This window comes from Capricornis sumatraensis, chromosome X, assembly GCF_032405125.1.
Source record: "Capricornis sumatraensis isolate serow.1 chromosome X, serow.2, whole genome shotgun sequence".
In the NCBI taxonomy this organism is placed as follows: Eukaryota; Metazoa; Chordata; class Mammalia; order Artiodactyla; family Bovidae; genus Capricornis; species Capricornis sumatraensis.
The window spans coordinates 130,483,005-130,502,251 of record NC_091092.1 but is presented as its reverse complement, the minus strand read 5'-3'; the positions used below and the strand labels follow the sequence as shown (position 1 = coordinate 130,502,251).

The 19,247-nt window shown below is 39.5% G+C and overlaps 1 protein-coding gene across 1 annotated transcript in view; it reads left to right on the top strand.

Moving 5' to 3' along the window:
* REPS2 (RALBP1 associated Eps domain containing 2) overlaps positions 1–19,247 on the top strand; it is a 236,098-nt gene that overhangs the window by 80,438 nt on the left and 136,413 nt on the right. Inside the window, exons 4-5 of the mRNA XM_068963320.1 lie at positions 2,281–2,404; positions 10,702–10,799. Of these exons, the coding sequence (XP_068819421.1) occupies positions 2,281–2,404; positions 10,702–10,799 (222 nt within the window). The remainder of the gene's footprint in view (positions 1–2,280; positions 2,405–10,701; positions 10,800–19,247) is intronic.

Below are 19,247 nucleotides of genomic sequence, written 5' to 3'. Positions count from 1 at the left end.
TTGGCGGGCATATTTGGAGGGCCATCTTGGGAAATGCTGCCTTTACATGTACAGGTCAGGAACAAGAATGGGTGTACAGGCTTTTAAAATTAGACCACTAATTGCAATAGTCAGATAGTAATGAGTAGAGAGAAAAGTGTAAAATTCCAGATGAGTGAGTCTGTCAATAAGAGGTAAAATAGACTTACACATTAGTGAGCACTCAGGGCATCAAGGTACTTGCAGTGAAGATACTGAATTATGCAGAAAAGTCAAATCATATTCAATGTAGTACCTTCTATATGGAAAAGAAATTTGTCATGTTTTAGAAAGACCAATAAAAATATTTTTCAAATGCAGTGACTATTAAAGGATTAAGTTGGAAAATGAATGTATATGGTTTACCCTAATAATGCTGGATATTTGAAGTATTGTTGCAGAAATGTCATATTTAAGTGACATATAGCATGTTCTGTTGTATAATGTCCTAATTCTCATACATTTTAAACTAGTTCTTCAGAGATTTATATAAAAAGGAGTACAGGCATACTTTGGCAACAGTGCAGGTTCAGTTTCAGACCACTGCAGTAGTCACACAAGTTTTTGGTTTCCTAGTGCTTACAAATAGAGGAGGAAATGGCAACCCACTCCAGTATTCTTGCCTGGAGAATCCCAGGGACGGGGGAGCCTGGTGGGCTGCCATCTATGGGGTCGCACAGAGTCGGACATGACTGAAGTGACTTAGCAGCAGCAGCAGTGCTTACAAAAGTTAGATTTACACTATACTGTAGTCTACTAAGGACTTCCCTGGTGGCTCAGATGGTAAAACGTCTTGCTTACAATGTGGGAGACCTGGGTTCAATCCCTAGATCAGGAAGATCTTCTGGAGAAGGAAATGGCAACCCACTCCAGTACTCTTGCCTGGAAAATCCCATGGACAGAGGAGCATGGTCTACTAAGTGTGCAATAGCATTGTGGCTAAAAAACTGTAATGGTTATATCTTATTTTAAAAAATGGTTTATTGCTAAAAACTGCTAACTTACCATCTTAGCAAGTAGTAGTAACATTAAACCTCACTGATTATACATTGCCATAAAAATATGATAATAATGAAAATGTTTGAAATATTGTTAAGAATTGTCAGAATGTGACACAGAGACATGAAGTGAGCAAATACTATTGGAAAAGCGGTGCTGGTAGACTTGCTTGATGCAGGGTTGCCATAAACTTTGTTTTTTTAAAAAAGTAATAGCTGTGAAGTGCAATGAAATGAGGTATGCCTATATCAGAATCTTCAGCCAGTACTCTTTGGCATGTTTTCCCACCGTTTGGAGAGGAATGAGGGCCCACTATCCCAGGATGATTGATGCTCTGGGAATTTTTCAGGCTCATCCCCTGGCTGTGTCACTGAGGACACATCCTTTCACTTCAGTCTGGATTTATGCTAGGCCCACCCAGTCTGTGGTTGTGAACTTATAATTCAAAGCAAATATTCTTTTCTTTTACTTGAAAAAGAGTACTTGATTGGTATCTCAGATTGAATTACTATTATTATTATTATTATTTTTTACTAAGAACACATATATAGTCTCTATGCTGATAAAAAGTATGGTTTCCTTGTTACCAGTCTATTAGTAGCATTAAAAAAAGAGAGGAAACCCAGTAGCCGAGTAATAGTAAAAAGCCAAGTAATAGTAGCTTGTCTCGCCTGTGGTCCTACATAAAGTTCACATTCGAATTGAGATTTGTACTTTATTAAGGTGCCATCCTAGTGTTTAGGAGTAGGCTAGTTGGAGTTTACCCATAATGAATTGTTTTGGAATTTCTCAGTATAAAAAAAGTTGACATTTTACTTTGACTAGTCAGCTCCAAGAATATTTAGCATTACCATTTAAAATATTTAAAAAATATCCACATTGTTGGAAGACTTGATAAGTGTAGATCCAGGGAATAAGAGCTTTTATTAATGAATGAAAATTGAATCTATTCACAAAGAGATCAAAATTGTAGAGTTTGAATGTTATTTCATGTGATCAGTTGTCTTTTGTTTTCCCAAGGATAGTATTATTGGAGTAACTGGAAGTGTGTCAGGCTTGTTTTAGTAATTTAGGTAACTGAGTTCTGGCGAGACTGTTCTCTGGGAGACTTTTGAATCCTCAGACAGTGCTTTTTAACCAAGCTGCGTTTTTGAGAAAGCATCTTCATTTGTTAAAGCAGTCATTATACTTCATAACTGCAGCTCAGAGCACCAGGCTCCTTGAGTGATTCCCTCTGAACTCTACTCTGGTTCTTTGAAGCAGGAAACGCAGTCTCCCTCGATGTCACCTCTTGCCTCCCCTCCTTCTTCCCCGCCTCATTACCAGAGGGTGCCCTTGAGCCATGGCTACAGCAAACTGCGGAGCAGCACGGAGCAGATGCATTCAGGTAAGAGGCCAGCTGTCCCAGGCAGTGTCTTAGAGACACTTTGCTCTATCAGTCAGCAATGCGACCAGTTTCTGAGTCTCCTGACTTATCTCTGGCTCTGTAAACCAGACTCAATTTAATTTTATACTCTCAAACAAGGTTTAAAAAAAAACATAAAATGAAATCTATATTAGTAATGCCTTATTTTCTGTCCTACAAACTAGTTTATCTTTAGACTTGTAGATAATGATTTAGATGATTTAATCCTTCATTTACAAATTTCATTACACAGGAACATCACACATGAAGAATTTGTATTGTTTTTGAATTCTTATTCCTTTCTGCAAACATACCAAACATATTTATATGATACCTGCTCTCATGAAACTACTTAAAAAATAGAATTCTGCAGAAGAATTGATTCAACCTTTAAAGACTGAGCACATAAGTGAAAATATTTAGCTCTTGTGCTTGAGAATAAAAATAATAAGAGAAATGCCAGGGGAAGCGTTGTGTTGAGGTGTGTGAAGTATCCAATTGTGCCCTTGCTTGCTTGCTCACATTTGTGTTATGTTGGCTATGTTAGTGGTAAAATACGTTAGTTGGTTCTGAGAATGACTTATACAGTTGGCTGCCTAGGCTGCAGTGCTTAAAGCTCCACAAATTCACTGCAGCATCTTGTCCTTGTGGAATTCAGGCTCCTAGCTGAAGATACGACCTTTATAGGTATTCTAGAATTGGATATCTGTAACCCCCCACTCTTTTTATTCTGTGAGCTGTAACTGAAAATGACCCAGTTTCTGCAGGTTTTTGCTGCATTGAAAATAGTGATGACTTCTAGAGGGACACAGATAAAAGTGTGCTAGACTGAACTAAAGAGAGGCTATAATCTTGCTGAAAGAAGCAGGTATGGCATAATGAGAAAATCTTTTTTTCTTTAATTTTTCTTTCTTTTTTATTTTTGGCTGTGCTGGGTCTTTGTTGCTTTGCACAGACTTTCTCTAGTTGCAGCAAGCGGGGACTACTCTTTGTTGTGGTACTTGGGCTTCCCATTGTGGTGGCTTCTCTTGTGGAGTACAGGGTCTAGGCACATGAGCTTCAGTAGTTGCAGCTCTCAGGCTCAGTAGTTGTGGCTCATGGGCTTAGTTGCCCTATGGCATGTGGAATCTTCCTGGACCAGGGATCAAACACATATCCCCTGCATTAGCAGGCAGATTCCTATCCACTGTGTCACCAGGGAAGTCCTGGGAAAATCTTTTGATTGGAATCAGAAGATGAGGGTTTATGTGACTAGCTATGTGACTTTGGGCAAGCTACTTACTACTCTGAACCATGATTTTCCTCTTTTCTTTTGAAACAGAGTAATAGTATCCTATAGGGCTGTTGTGAGGATAAGCGAGAACATGAATGTAAGGGAATAGGAATGAAAAATCACTCCCCCAGAACTTGAGTGTGCCATTGGTGTCCGAAAATGAAATGGGATTGAGAATTCTTCATTTTCCTCTTATAGTCTCTCCTGCCACATTTCCCTGTTTTTAGAAGTGGATTTTTTTCTTAATTTCATCTAGTTTTGGAAGTTGGAGTCCGATGCCTAGCATGGTGCCTAGTTTTTGGTTTTTAATTCAAAGGTGAGTCATTTTTGTTCTACTGAGTCACCAGGTTCTACCATGTCTTTTTTTGGTTGTTATTCCTTAAAAAACCTGTCTGTACCAGCTTTCTCTCCTTCACACTCCATGTTCTCCTCATTCCATTCAAATTGGGCTTTCATTCCCCTAGTGCCAAAGAAACAACCTGCTTCTCTTCTTTGTTGTTGACTTTTAGCAGCTTGTGTCAAGGTTGTCCATGCTTTCATTCTTTCTTAGCCTTTTTTTAAAAAAGTGAGCTAAAATTTACATGTGATAAAATGCACACATTTAAAATCTTCAATTTGAGTTTTAACAAATGGATATACCCATGTATCTACCACTTTTATCATGGATAAAGTATTTTCTTACCATATGATCCAGGAGTTCTACTGCTGAGTATATATCTGAAAAAAATAAAGGCACAAATTTGAAAAACTATATGCATCCCAGTGTTCTGAGCAGTATTATTTACAATAGCCAAGATACAAGAGCAACCTAAGTGTCTATCAACAGATGAATGAAGAAAGAAGATACACGTACATACATATATACAATGGAATATTGAGTCATAAAAAAGAATGAAATTTTACCATTTGTAACAACATGGATGGATCTAAAGGGTATTATCCTTAGTGAAATAAGGCAGAGAAAGAGCAATGCTATCGCTTATGTGTAGAATACAAAAAATAAAATAGGTGAATAAATTTAATAAAACAGAAACCTACTCACAGATACAAAAAACAAACCTAGTAGTTGAAAGTGGAGGGAGTAGGGGATTAATAGGTACAAACTACTTGGACTTCTCTGGTGGCACAGTAAATAAAAATCCACTGCCAATGCAGGGAATATGAGTTTGATCTTTGGTCCAGAAAGGTTCCATATGCCATGGAGGAACTAAACCCAGGTACCACAACTACTGAGCCCAAGCTCTAGAGCCTGCATGCCACAACTACTGAGCCTGAGCACTGCAATGAAGAGAGTAGCTCATGCAGAAGCAGTGAAGACCCAGTGCAGCCAAAAAAAAAAAAGGTTCATTTAAGAGGTACAAACTACTATGTATAAAATACATAAGCTGCAAGGATATATTAGGCAGCACAGGGAGATACAGCAATTATTTTAAAATAACTTTAAATGGAATATAATCGATAAAAATACTGTAATCACTATGCTAAAAGTATATTGTAAATCAACTGTATACTTCAATAAAAAGTCTGCCTGACATTAAAACCAATATTTCTGCCACTTCAGAGATGCCCCTTTCCAGTCACTTTCTCTGTGCTCCCTGCCTCCCCCATGATAACACCGTACTGATTTTTATCACCATAGATTAGTTTTGCTTCTTCTAGAAGCTCATATAAATGGAATCATAGTGAATGACCGTACTCTTGGGTGTCTTTTCCTCAGCACAGTGGTTGAGATTCTTCATGTTACGTGTCTCAGCAGTTTGTTCCTGTTAATATATTACTCAGTGTTGTTCCACTGTATGACTGTATCATGGAGTGATGATCCATTCTTCTGTTGATGAATATTTAGGTTATTTCCAGCATTTGGCTGTTATGAATAAGGATGCTGTGAACACGTGTGTATGAGTCTTTTTGTGACATATGTCATTTCTCTAGCACCTGGGAGTGGAATTGATGCACCTTAGGGCAGATATAAGAAACTGCTAAAGAGTTTCACCAAGTGACTGCATACTCCCATAGGCAATATATAAGAGTTCAGTGTTCTTGCCGGCAGTTGGTACTCTGGTTTCTTTCTTCAGTGTTTTTAATCTTAGCTATTCTGTTACATGTGAAGTGACATTTTCTTGTGGGCACTCTTTTATTCTTGAAACATTGTTTTCTAAGTTTCTGTTACCCCTTCCTGGTTTTTCTCCTACATCATGATCCCTAAACTTGAATTTATGCATTTTCAGAAATGAGTTTTGCTGCTAGGAAAATTTTCTAGGAATCCATTTTTCTAGGGTTGCTTTTCTGTCCAGGATTCTGCCATGATTTCTGGCTAATGGGGCATATGTGTGCGTTTTAAATCAGGCTCAGCATCTTTGGACAGTCTGTGATTCAGAGCCCCCCCTCTGCCTCTCTCCTGGGCGCCTGCTCACCTTTGCTGGATGTGGCTATAGCTGATGCTCACTGGGTGAGACTCAAGTGCCATGCATTGTTCCGAGTTCTTTGTGTGCACTGTTTTCTACTTACCACAACTCTCAGAGGCAGAAGTTGCTATCTGTATTTTTAAAAATCATGTTTAAATCACAATAATACTTCTCCTTCCGACTCAACCTGGTTCTGGTTTCCAGAGGCAACTACCTTTCTTTCTTTTAAATTTACTTGTAAAAGTACAGTTGATTTACAATGTTTCAGTGTTCAGCAAAGTGATATATATATGTGTATGTGTCCTTTTTCAGATTCTTTTCCATTATAGGTTATCACAAGGTATTGAATATAGTTCCCTGTGCTATACAGTAGGTCCTTGTTTATATATTTTGTATTTAGTAGTACATATATGTTATTGTTTCATTTGTTGTATAAAAACTGAGTTTAATTAGGTCCCATTTTAAAAAATAAGCCCTTTTTAAAAAATTGTTTCTTATCTTCATTGAGTCTTAATTGCAGCATGCATGTGGGACCTAGTTCCCTGACCAGGGATTTAACCTGGCCCCCCTGCACTGGGAGCACAGAGTCCTAGCCACTGGATCTCCAGGAAAGTCCCAGATCTTATTTTTAAATTTTTCTTTTTGTTTCCACTACTGTAGGAGATGGATCCAAAAAAATATTGCTGTGATTTATGTCAGAGTGTCCTGCCTATATTTTCTCCTAAAAGTTTTACAGTATCTGGTCTTAAATTTTGGCCTTGAATCCATTTTAAGTTTTTTTTTGTATATGGTATTAGAGAATACTGTAATTTCATTCTTTTACATGTACCTGTCTGCTTTCTCCAGGATCACTTATTGAATAGAGTATCTTTTCTTCATTGTATATTCTTGCCTCCTTTGTTGTAGATTAATTGACCATAAGTGCATGGGTTTATTTCTGGGTTTTCTATCCTGTTCCATTGATCTGTGTGCCTGTCTTTGTGCCAGTACCATACTGTTTTGATGACTGTAGCTTTGTAGTATAGTCTGAAGTGAGGAAGTTTGATTACACCAGCTCCATTCTAACTTTCTCATTATTGTTTTTGGCTGTTTGGGGTCTTTTCTGTTTTCATACAAATTAAATTTTTTTTGTTCTAGTTCTGTGAAAAATCCATTGATAATTTGATAGGGATTACATTCAGTTTCTAGATTGCCTTGGGTAGTATGGTCATTTTAACAGCATATACATGGTATATATTTCCATTTGTATCATCTTCAGTTTCTTTCATTAGTGTCTTATAGTTTTCTGAGTGCAGGTCTTTTGCTTCCATAGGTAGGTTTATTCCTAGGTATTTTATTGTTTTCTGATATGATGGTGAGTGGGGTTGTTTCCTTAATTTCTCTTTCTGATACTTCATTGTTAGTGTATAGACATGCAGCAGATTTCTGCCTATTAGTTTTGAATCTTGCTACTTTATCAAATTAACTGATGTGTTCTAATAGTTTTCTGGTGCCATCTTTAGAATTTTCTGTTTGTAGTATCACATCATCTGCAAACAGTGGCAGTTTTACTTCCTTTCCAATTTGGATTCCTTTTGGATTCCTTTTATTTCTTTTTCTTATCTGATTGCTATGGCCAGGACTTCCAAAAGTACATTGAATGAAAGTGGTGAGAATGGACATCCTTGTCTTGTTCCTGATCTTAGAGGAAATGCTTTCAGCTTTTTACCATTAAGTTTAATGTTAGCTGTGCGTTTGTCATATATGGGCTATTCATTGCTATGCTGAGATATATTTCTTCTATGCAGAGAAAACTACTTTTGACTCTTTAAACCTGCTTCTTCTGGTGTCTAAAGTCTTATTTTAAAATCAATGTCTGTTCTACTTTTTCTTATGCATCTTATTCTTATGTATCAGTTCTAGATATCTTCTCACTTAAGAGCATGGGCTATGATGTCAGTCTCCTGGGCCTAAAGGTAGACTTGGTAGGCTTACATTTCTCATTTCTTTCCATTTCCAGCCTGTATGACTATGGGTATTTTGTTTTTCTGAGGCTCAATTTCCCTTATCTGTGAAATGAAATAAAGTCTGCCTTAGAATTTTGCTCTTTGGATGAAATGAGTAATATTATATAAATATCTATTCCTAGCAGAATTCCTGGCACATTGTAGGTGCTAAGATGTTCCCTTGTATTTTCTTTTGTGTTTCTAGAATATGGTACTCATTATGTTTTTGAAGCTCAAATATTCTTGTCACCTTCTAGATATCATTCATTGGATGACTGCAGATGGAGAGTCTTTTTTGGGCAGTTAGTTGCGATCTCTGTTCTAGTTTGACTCTGAATCTCAGAATGATGAAATCTTTTAAGGTTCATTTTATAATCTTCCCCTTGGAGAAAGGTGGTACTTCTAGTTCCTTGTTCAACCTCTTATAAGGGGATCTAAGAATTATTTGTTTTGTATTGAGTTGCATGTTTCAGGTTTTATTTTGGAGGGAAAGTGTAGAGACAATGAGTAGTGTACCTATCTTTTACCTCCTGAGTTCAGTTTCAGTTGAGGAATGAGACAGGAGTCAGAGCAATAGTGGCCTGAATATCAGCTCTGGTACCAGCTGATAGGAGCATGTGTCTAAGATTTGTGACCAGAAGGCTTTAGACACTCATCGTTCCAGTCATAGGCAGGTGTGACCAACCCATGCTTCCCGCAGGAGTATGAAGAGAAAATCTGCCGTTGAGGCCAGGCCTCTCGAAAAATGACCCACCATGTGACTCAGTGTTCATTTAAGCCTTATTGATAAGATACGTCTGTCTCTTTAAAGGGAAAGAAGGCCATTGTTGGTGAGGGATTGGAGCCATGGGCCAGTCAGCTGCCTCCTACATGTGTCCTTCCTGAGCAGTAGTAGTTCCCTCCCTCTAAGGGGAGGCAGAGGGATCAACTTCCCAGGGAAAGCTTATGACCATTGGTATCCCAGCCATGGTACAGTTTGCTGTGGTTCAGATCTTTCAGTAGGAGTTAAATTTGATGATCCTTCAAAATGGAATGATCTTAAAAATCCTTCTTTGAGGACAACACCTGCCTACCATCTGAGACTTATTTTTTAAGATTTGGACTATGAGTTCTCTATGTATGTTTCTTTTGCAGGTTTTATGTTTTTCATCTATTCTTAGCAGCATCAGAAAATCCACTTCATGTTTTTCCAGGCAGTGATTTTGATGTTTTAATGTAATTTAATGTTATAATATTGTGTTAATAATAATTGTATAATGATGTATTCCATTTCCTTGGAGGAAATACAAAGAGCAGATGTGAGCCCAAGAGTCGTTTGTTGTTCTTGATGTGCTGTTGTTATACCTTCTTTATTTTAAAAAGTTCGAACTCTGCTAAAGGTGATTCCACAACAGGCTGCTCTTCTGTCTCTACTTAATTTGATGTATAAGGAAGCTATAGAAAGAAAACCTTTTACTTACTTATATACTTCCAAAAACCTGAACTGTTAACCTACAGAGATCAGAAATAGTTTCATCTTGAGTGATAATTTCCCCTTTCTGTTGGAGCTGAATACTGCCTGGTTCCGTTTAACCGTTTTTGTATCATATTGGAAAAGTTGTTATTAAGTGTTCTGGAAATAAAAGGAATGAAAAATATGCATTCATTTTTGTGACTTAAAAACTTTTCTTAAAGGTAGCAAAATTATTTTTAGTTTGGTTATTGAATGATAAAGTAATAAATATAAAATGAATTTATTCCTTTTTGTATTTTTTCTCTATTTGGTTTTACATTCTTTCCATAAGGAGAAGAAGATAGTGGCATTTATTTTTCAAAAATAAGCAAAATGATAATGTTGATTCTTAATGTTCAAAATTCATGCTCACTTTCTTGCTCCTTGGGAGTGTGTATGATGAGTGGAAGCATTCTAAATAGCAGGGTATATATAGAATTTACCTTATATTTAGAAGTTGAACACTTAAAACATGGCACTTTTCTAACTACACTCATTATTTTCTATCCCAGTTTAGGTTTGCAACATTTCACTTTTCCAATTTATTGCTAATCTTAACCTGATGTAAATATCTCCCTGCTTTATTATGACTTGGTTGACTATCTTTAGATGGTTCAGTTAAATTGTACCCAGGGGCACCAAGGTTTGTTGTCTTAAGTGAAAGAAAGTGAAAGTGAAAGTCACTCAGTTGTATCTGACTCTTTGCGACCCCATGGACTTAGTCCATGGAATTCTCCAGGCCAGAATACTGGAATGGGTAGCCTTTCCCTTCTCCAGGGGATTTTTCCAACCCAGGGATCGAACCCAGGTCTCCCACATTGCTGGCGGATTCTTTACCAGCTGAGCCACAAGGGAAGCCCAGGAATACTGGAGTGGGTAGCCTATCCCTTCTCCTGCAGATCTTCCTGACCCAGGAATTGAACCAGGGTCTCCTGCATCGCAGGCAGATTCTTTACTTACTGAGCTATGAGGGAAGCCCTTGTTTGTCTTAGGTGACCCTTTGTATATAAACTAATTACTAATTCTTCCCCAAAGAACAGACACTATAGCAGTTTGAATGTGAATTCATAAATTGTGGGTGGAATCTTTGTGAACCATGCTGACTTTCCCTCCTGCCGTTTCAGCTCCTTATGAAGCTAGACAGCCCCTTGTCCTGCCTGAGGGACCCTCATCAGGAGGCCCAGGAGCCAAACCCCCTCGGCATCAGGCTTCCCTTATCCGGGTAAGTGATGCCTCTGTTGGCTTATGCCAGTGGGAGACTTCAGGGGTGTGACTTTTTGAATCCCCTCCCCCTTTTAAGGAGGATATAAAGTTATCCCCTAATGCAGATATTGTATTTCTTGTTCTGTTGCTTGTATATTTTCTAAATCTTTTTACTCTGTCTGTTTCTTCCCTTCTCTGTGTCTCTAGACTACTCTAGCCTGGTTTTTGATTTTTGGTCTAAAATGCCCTTCCACCTTCATCTGCTTAATCATTAGGCACCTCCTTCAGGAGGCCTTTACTTTGTCTAAAACAGACTTTTTTTAAATCTCTGCCTTATTCTTTACTATTACACATTCAGTGCATACTTTGCTATTGCCCGTTTGTTTTGTGCCTCCTTGAATTACCAGCTTTGGAAGGCAGAGGTGATTCTCCTGTATTTTCTGTCAGTGCCTACCTAGTCCACTGCTATTTGAAGAACAGTTACTTGGCAGCAGCTACAGTTTCCTATTTGTAGTTGATACAAAAGAAATATGGTTGAAGCACAAGTGATATCTCAGTTTCTCCTTGTTACACCACAACTTAGAAAATTTTACTTTCCTTTTCTCCATTGTTTCCTTTGGATAAAGAGCTGTTTTTTCACCCCATGTCTGCAACTGTTATGTTGTGTAGTACCTCTGAGTCCTATGCTGGCGGAGTCATATTCCCAAAATAGGGTGAGTGCATCAGTGTGAGAGAAACCATGGGAAAACTGAGTTGGCTGTTTCACTCTAAAGACAGGAAGAAGAAGGGTGGTTTGTATAACATTTCAATTGTCCAACTGAGGAAGAAACATCATTTATGCATAGGGAGACCTCCTCACAATAGAGGGTGATCTTAGATAGTCCCATAATGAAGTGGGCTGGTATTCTAGAAGAGAATAAACAAGGCTAAGGGAGGTTGAGGTGTCCACTTTATAGCCTCTGGAGATCGGTAGGCATGATATATGGTAGGCATGATACAGAATTTCTGAGGTAAACTCTTGTGTACAAAGAATTTTCTTAAAGATGGTAGATAATTCAGCTTTATGCTGTGTATTTGTGTGTAACACTTCCTCCAACTATCATATCCAACTACAGATGAGGTAACTGACTGAGAGAGGTCAGGTCATGGGTCTAAAGTTTCATTTATAACTAGTAAGTGGCAGAGCCAGAATTTGAACCAGACTTGCCCAGTATCAAAACCTGTTCTTTGAAATACTTCACTATATTCGTTAGAGTGCCAGGGTACAAGGAGACTAGGGTCTAGAGTTGCTGTATAAATAAACATTAGGTATAGTAAAAAATATTCCTGAAAAATCCCTTATTGGTACCACACTGGGGAGCCAAGATGCTATTCTCTCCTAAGCCCAGTAGAGCTAGTTTTACCCCTAAGTTGGAACAGACAGTTGTTTCTTCAGCTGAGCACCCAGATGGAGTAGTTGGCTGCATTTGGAGGTCCTGTGGTACAGAAATAAGTGTTTTTAAACATGAGAATCACACCCACTGTGGAGTGATAGTTACATTAAGAAAGGTATCAGAGGGACTGGGATTCATCTAAAAAAATCTACAAGGTGTGGCTGTCCTTGTTTCTGCAGAGTCTAATGCTGATTCTAGTGCTGTGGAGACTACATCCTGAACTGTTAGAATGACGGTCAAACAAGCAGTAAATCCTGAGCTTCGCTATGGTCGGATGGGGCTCACCGGGCCCTTTCTGTGTAGCCACCTGGCAGGTGATAGCCTTGGGCTCTCCTTTAGATTGGTGTCCCAAGCCTTCTCTTCTAATCTCTAGGCCCATTTTTCTGCTGGTAAACATGCTTCCTGAGCACTTTAAAAAACTTATTGTTGTTCAGTTTCTAAATCATGTCTGAATCTTTGCGACCTTATAAACTGCAGCATGCCAGACTTCCCTGTCCTTCAGTGTCTCCCAAAGTTTGCTCAGACTCATGTCCATTGAGTCAGTGATACTATCCATCCATCTTATCCTTTGTTGCCCCCTTCTCCTCCTGCCCTCAATCTTTCTGAGCATCAAAGTTGTTTCCAGTGAGTTGGCTCTATGCATCAGGTGGCCAAAGTATTTGAGCTTCAGCACCAGTCCTTCCAATGAATATTCAGGACTGATTTCCTTTAGGATTGACTGGTTTGATCTCCTTGCTCTCCAAGGGACTCTCAAGAGTCTTCTCCAGCACCACAGTTTGAAAGCATCAATTCTTCAGTGCTTAGCCTTCTTTATGGTCCAACTCTCGCATCCATACATGATTACTGGAAAAAACCATAGCTTTGACTATACGGACCTTTGTCAGCAAAGTGATATCTCTGCTTTTTAATACACTGTGTAGGTTTGTCATAGATTTCCTTCTAAGCGTTTTTTAATTTCATGGCTGCAGTCACTGTCTGCAGTGATTTTGGAGCCCAGGAAAATAAAATCTGCCACTGTTTCCATTGTTTCCCCATCTATTTGCCATGAAGTGATGAGACTGGATGCCATGATCTTCATTTTTTGAATGTTGAGTTTTAAGCCAGCTTTTTCACTTTCCTCTTTCACCTTCATCCTGAGGCTCTTTAGTTCCTCTTTGCTCTCTGTCATTAGGGTGGTATCATCTGCATAGTTGAGGTTGTTGATATTTCTCCCAGCAATCTTGATTCCAGCTTGTGATTCATCCAGACTAGCATTTCCCACGATGTACTCTGCATATACATTAAATAAGCAGGGTGATAATGTACAGCCTTGATGGACTCCTTTAACAATTTGGAACCAGTCTGTTGTTCCATGTCCAGTTCTAACTGTTGCTTCTTGACCTGCATACAGATTTCTCAGGAGGCAGGTCAGGTGGTCTGGCATTCCCATCTCTTTCAGAATTTTCCACAGTTTGTTGTGATCCACACAGTCAAAGGCTTTAACATAGTCAGTGAAGCAGAAGTAGATGTTTTTCTGAAATTCTCTTGCCTTTTCTATCTCCATTGGATGTTGGCAATTTGATCTTCAATCAAAGATCAATCTGCCTTTTCTAAATCCAGCTTTTACATCTGAAAGTCTTTGGTTCACATACCGTTAAAGCCTAGCTTGAAGGATTTTGAGCATTACCTTGCTAGCATGTGAGATGAGTGCAATTGTATGGTAGTTTTAACATTCTTTGCCATTGCCCTTCTTTGGGATTGGAATGAAAACTGACGTTTTCCAGGCCTGTGGCCACTGCTCAGTTTTCCAAATTAGATGACATATTGAGTGTAGCACTTTCACAGCATCGTCTTTTAGGATTTGAAATAGCTCAGCTGGAATTCTGTCACCTCCACTAATTTTGTTCATAGTGATGCTTCCTAAGGCCCACTTAACTTTGCATTCCCAGATGTCTGGCTCTAGGTGAGTGATCACACCATCGTGGTTATCTGGATCATTAAGACCTTTTTTGTACAGTTCTGCTGTGTATTCTTGCCACCTATTATTAATCTCTTGTGCTTCTGTTAGGTCCTTGCCTTTTCTTTTCTTTATTGTGCCCATCTTTGCATGAAATATTCCCTTGATATGTCTGATTTTCTTGAAAAGATCTCTAGTCTTTCCCATTCTATTAAATATTTTCCTCTATTTCTTGAGTACTTTAAGCAACTAATATTTACTAAACACCTGTTAAGTGCCAGGTACCATGTTGAGAGTACAAAATGAGATATAACACTCCCATTCCCTGCCCTCCTAGAGCTTACAGACTACTGGAGGAGGTGGCTATTGATCAGACCATCACAAAGCAAATATATAATTATGATATGTGGTGAGCAGAAATTATACTGTGCTTTGAGGATGAAAAATGGAGGTGGGAAGTTAGGACCCAGCGTTAGCAGGCAGGGGTTGATCAAGGAAGTCTTCCAGTGGGAAATCAAATTTGAGTTGAAAGGGGAAGGGCTGATCCTTATTGTCCAGGTGAGGGAGTGGGGCTGGGGGAAAGCAGGCAAGAGGAGAGAGGGAGCTCCACAAACAGAGACATTTACTATGAGCTTTGCATTTTATTCACCTCTCTTGCTGTGCTTAGAACTATCTTATAAGGTAATTTCTATCATTATCCCATTTTTCAGATGACAGAACCTGAGGTATAAAGACTTCATTTAGCTTGCTTAAGGTCACAGCTAGGAAGCAGTTGGGCTAGAGTTCAAACACTGGACACCACTCTCTGGTCTTTGTCTCAGGAAGTGGATGGATGGTGATGTCATCTGTTAATCTGAGAAGCCCTGAATGAAAAACCAGTGTTGGGAGTATTGAGGCAAGATCATAAGATCAGTGTTGAGATTTGAGCTTTTGAGACAGCCAAAAGGCAGTGTCAGGGAGATGGTAGGATATACGTGGCCAGAGCCTGGGGACAGTAGGGACTGAATAGAAGTATTTGGCAGCCATTGGCCATTAAGAGGACTTATGGGATCATGCACAAAAGTCAGACAGGTTTTTGCCCAGGTCTAGCCATATGCTGCGTGACCTGAGGCAAGTTCCTTCTCTTTTCTGTAACGTGAATTAGTTGGAATGGATTTAATAGTCCATTGTAATTCTCTGCAACTGTCTGATTCCCTTAATGTTTGTTTGGTGTCAGTGGAGGTCCCTCCTCCTGTTTGGAGCATTGCCTTCAGTTTAAGAGGAGAACAAGGGGGCTTTTTTGGGACAGCAGTCTGTGGTTTTCATGGCTGATGTGTTTTTCTTCAGTTCTTAGGTTTCCTTCTTATGCCTGTCAACTTGATTTGGCTGGACTGCACATCACAGAAAACAGATGCCAACCAGAATTAGCCATGTAAGATGAGAGGATGTGACGTGAAGGATTTTGGTGGTAGGCGATTAATAGGGATTGGTCGTGGTGCTAGACTGTGCCGGAGTCACTCATTCCCCACGTTGCTGTGCCCATGACAGCCTCACTATCTTGTAGCTTCCTCTGTGGCCTTGTATTTAAGTCCTTCATGTCTTCGTTGGAAGGGACATGGCCTCTGGGAACTGGGGAAGGCTTTCAGGGACTCTGGGTCGGCACTGTTGCAGCTTGTGGGCTTGGCGTTTCAGAGGTGCTTATGTGGATTCAGTGCCCAGATGTTTTTATTTTTTCATTCAGATGTTGGATATTTTTCCCCATGAAATTTCAGATACTGAGCACACAACCTATGTTGGTGAATAGTTGACAGTGTTTGTAAAGAAATGATAAATCTTATTTCCTCCTTCTCTGTTGTAGTGTGTTGATAGATCATTTTGTGGTATTTTAATTTTAATTTCCTTTGGCCATGTGGCATGCGGGATCCTGTTTCCCCAACCAGGGATCAAACCCACTGTCTCTGCATTGGAAATACAGAATCTTCACTACTGGATCACCAGGGAAGCCCCTTTGTGGCCTACTTTTCACAAGTGATCTTAACCATCTAGATCGCATAGTCATTTATGATTTTGCTGGTGTAGGGTTTGGAATTGACCTTCCTGCTCCCACCATACACCACTGCTTCTGTCTTTGCCATGGTTGCCGGAAACTACCTTGTGTTAAGTCTGTGTCTTATTGACCCCTTGGCAGCATTTAACAATGACCACCTTCTTAAAATGCCCTCTTCAGCCTCACTCTTGCCTTCTTGGTTTTCTCCTTTGTCTCAGTTTAACTATGCTTTTTCCCCATTGATAGCATGAAGTGTGAGAACTTTCTAATGTTTCTTGTACATGTGGGGTTCCCATTTTTTTTTCATTCTTAAAAAGCAGTTCATTGCTTGTTCACCCATTTATCTGTGAGCCTCACCTGGAGGAATGGGCATCCTATATTTCTCGGTTTTCCATCCGTGAGGTAGCCAAAGTAGTCCATTTGTTTTGTATCATTTTGGGAATGTTTTATGTATATATAAGTACATACAGCTACTCTTATATATGTAATATATGCAGTATACCTTAACCTGGCTTTAGAGAGACTGGTCTGAGAAATAAAATATCCTTCCAACTAGATCCCACTAAAAATATCTTTTACTCAATTTTTAAACCGTAAACATATGTGCTGTGATTTTTTTTTCCTTTCTGAAGGGATGAACTTAATAGTCTTCTAGGGGCAGATTCTCAAAACTTACTGTATATATGTAGGATCAGTTCTTAGAAATGGAATAACTGGGTGAGATGGCTATACATTGTTAGTTTTTGGTAGAGATTTTCAAATTAGAGACTGTGCACATTTATACACTTACTAACAATGTATGAGAGTGTGTCTTTTCTCATATCCATGCAAATGCAGTGTACTAAGAAACTTAGGAATCTTGGTCAGTATGATAAGTAAAAAATGAAATACTGGTGTAGTTTTTTTTTTTAGCATTTCTCTTGTATGGTTGAGAGGAGGTCCTGGGTCCCCGATGCACTTGGAGGAGGTTAGGAACTCTACGTCTTTTTGGTTCTGGAGCACCCCAGACCTGCTGGCACCGATTTGTTGTTTCTACCTTCTTGACAGCAAAGTTGAATTAGTTTATGGGTAGAGAGAGAAAGTGAAAGTGTTAGTCACTTAGTCGTTTCTAACTCTTTGCAATCCCATGGACTGTAGTCCGCTCAGGCTCCTCTGTCCATGGGATTCTCCAGGCAAGAGTACTGGAGTGGGTTGCCATTTCCTTCTCCAGGGGATCTTCCCACTCCAGGGATCAAACCCAGGTCTCCCTCATTGCAGGCAGATTCTTTATGGGTAGAGATTAGGGCTGGGAAAATCTGTTTTAGGGATGGTAAATATCAGTACAATGTGTTGCTGAAACAGCCAAATTCTCTTCCTCTGACTAAATGGAAGGAGGAGGGGAAAGGAGGGAGGAAGAAGAGCTGGAGGAGGGAGAGAGGGAAAGGAGGGAGGGAGGGAGAGGGTATATGTTTGTTTGCCTTTGTGTATAACTGGAAAAACTAGTTTGATAAATTTTATAGGAATGCATGTGATTTATTCTTAGTTTGACATCTTGTTTTACCACATTCATTCCCCATTTGATTTCAAACCCTAGCTGGAGTTTGATCATCTCCTAAGGGGTAGATGGTTGATGTGTGTGTTCTACTTCCCTGACTCTACCTAGAACCCACAGATACCCCAGTGGTCACTGTTATTACCACAAAGAGGTCCTGTATTTCACAGCATCCAGCCTCCTTTTCCTACTTATTTCCATCTACTTATAATTCGTTTTGAAATTTTCTATCCCTTATTTTTAAAACATTTTACTGAATGATACTGAAATTTACTTTTCTCAGCCTACATCTTTTGTAGCTGTCTCTTATGGTATTCCTCGGGTGCTCCCAATGTACCCACACTTCTTAATGATTCAAGTGATTGTAGTCACCTAATTTCTTCACTGAGAGACACTTCTACATGAAAGGCAAACGTGTATTACAGGATGAGAATATTAAGGAGATACTGAATCACTGAAAGAAAGGTGGCTCCAGGACATAAGAAGAGGGTGCTTGGGATAGAGATTGAAGGATGTTTATGGGACAAAGATGTTGATTCAGTAAATAGCGTGACTAATTGGGTTGCCACCTTAAGGTATTTCAGAATCCATGCTTAGAGGCAGTGAGAAATATCAAAATGGTAGGCTGGTACATATGAGGATTCCAGCATCCATGTGGTTAGACAGGTTGGTTACATGAAAGCAAATAAGCGCATTTTACTTGTGGGGTCAGTGTTGCTTTTCTACCCCATCTCTGTGAGCATTTCATTAAAGGTTTATGGTGTTCAGAAGTTTTGTGGTAGTAGCTGGGGCCCCCACTGATTGATAGTCAGGGTGCCTCTGAATTAGCCTCTTAGATGTAGCTGAAAACACCCAGTTGAACTCCTGGTGTCAGAGAGTACTTTGTAAAGCTGGAAAGGAGTGTGGTATTTGATTCCTAGGCCCCTCTGGTCTTAGTAGATAGTGTGGTGTGAACAGGAAAGGCTCCTTACAGCAGCACCATTTCACCCCTAAGTGCATCAGTATCCCCAGACTTCAGTGGGGCAGGTGGTGTCATGGCCCCTATCGCCTATCCCAACAGGAGGTGCTACTGACCTAGTGCTTCTCTGCCCCCCTTACTCTTCTGGACTCTTCACTAGTCTGCACCCTTCCAGCCCTCCCAGCAGTCTTGCTTGCAGGGTAGATTGCCTGTAACATTTTGTCCTTGACTCATCCATTGGGAAATAGTAAGTAACCTCTAAGGGTTAGCTACCATGCCAGCGTGCCCTGAGGCTGACAGACATGGTCATTTTTTTCCTGATATGAAAACATACCAGATGCTATAAGCAAAAGTTATGTAAGAAATAAGATGGTGCTCTGTATAATTTAATAGTTCACTGGCCAGAATCTGCAACTAAACTAGATAATGGGAAGGGAGGTGTAAGTATAGGATATTCACATCCTCAGTTGAGTCAGATCCTCAACTGAGATCTTATATCTGCAGAATTAATAGCAATAATATAGGCATTGCTGTGCGGTTAATTCTTAAAAGGAAATGGTACATCGTTAAAGGATGGATGTAT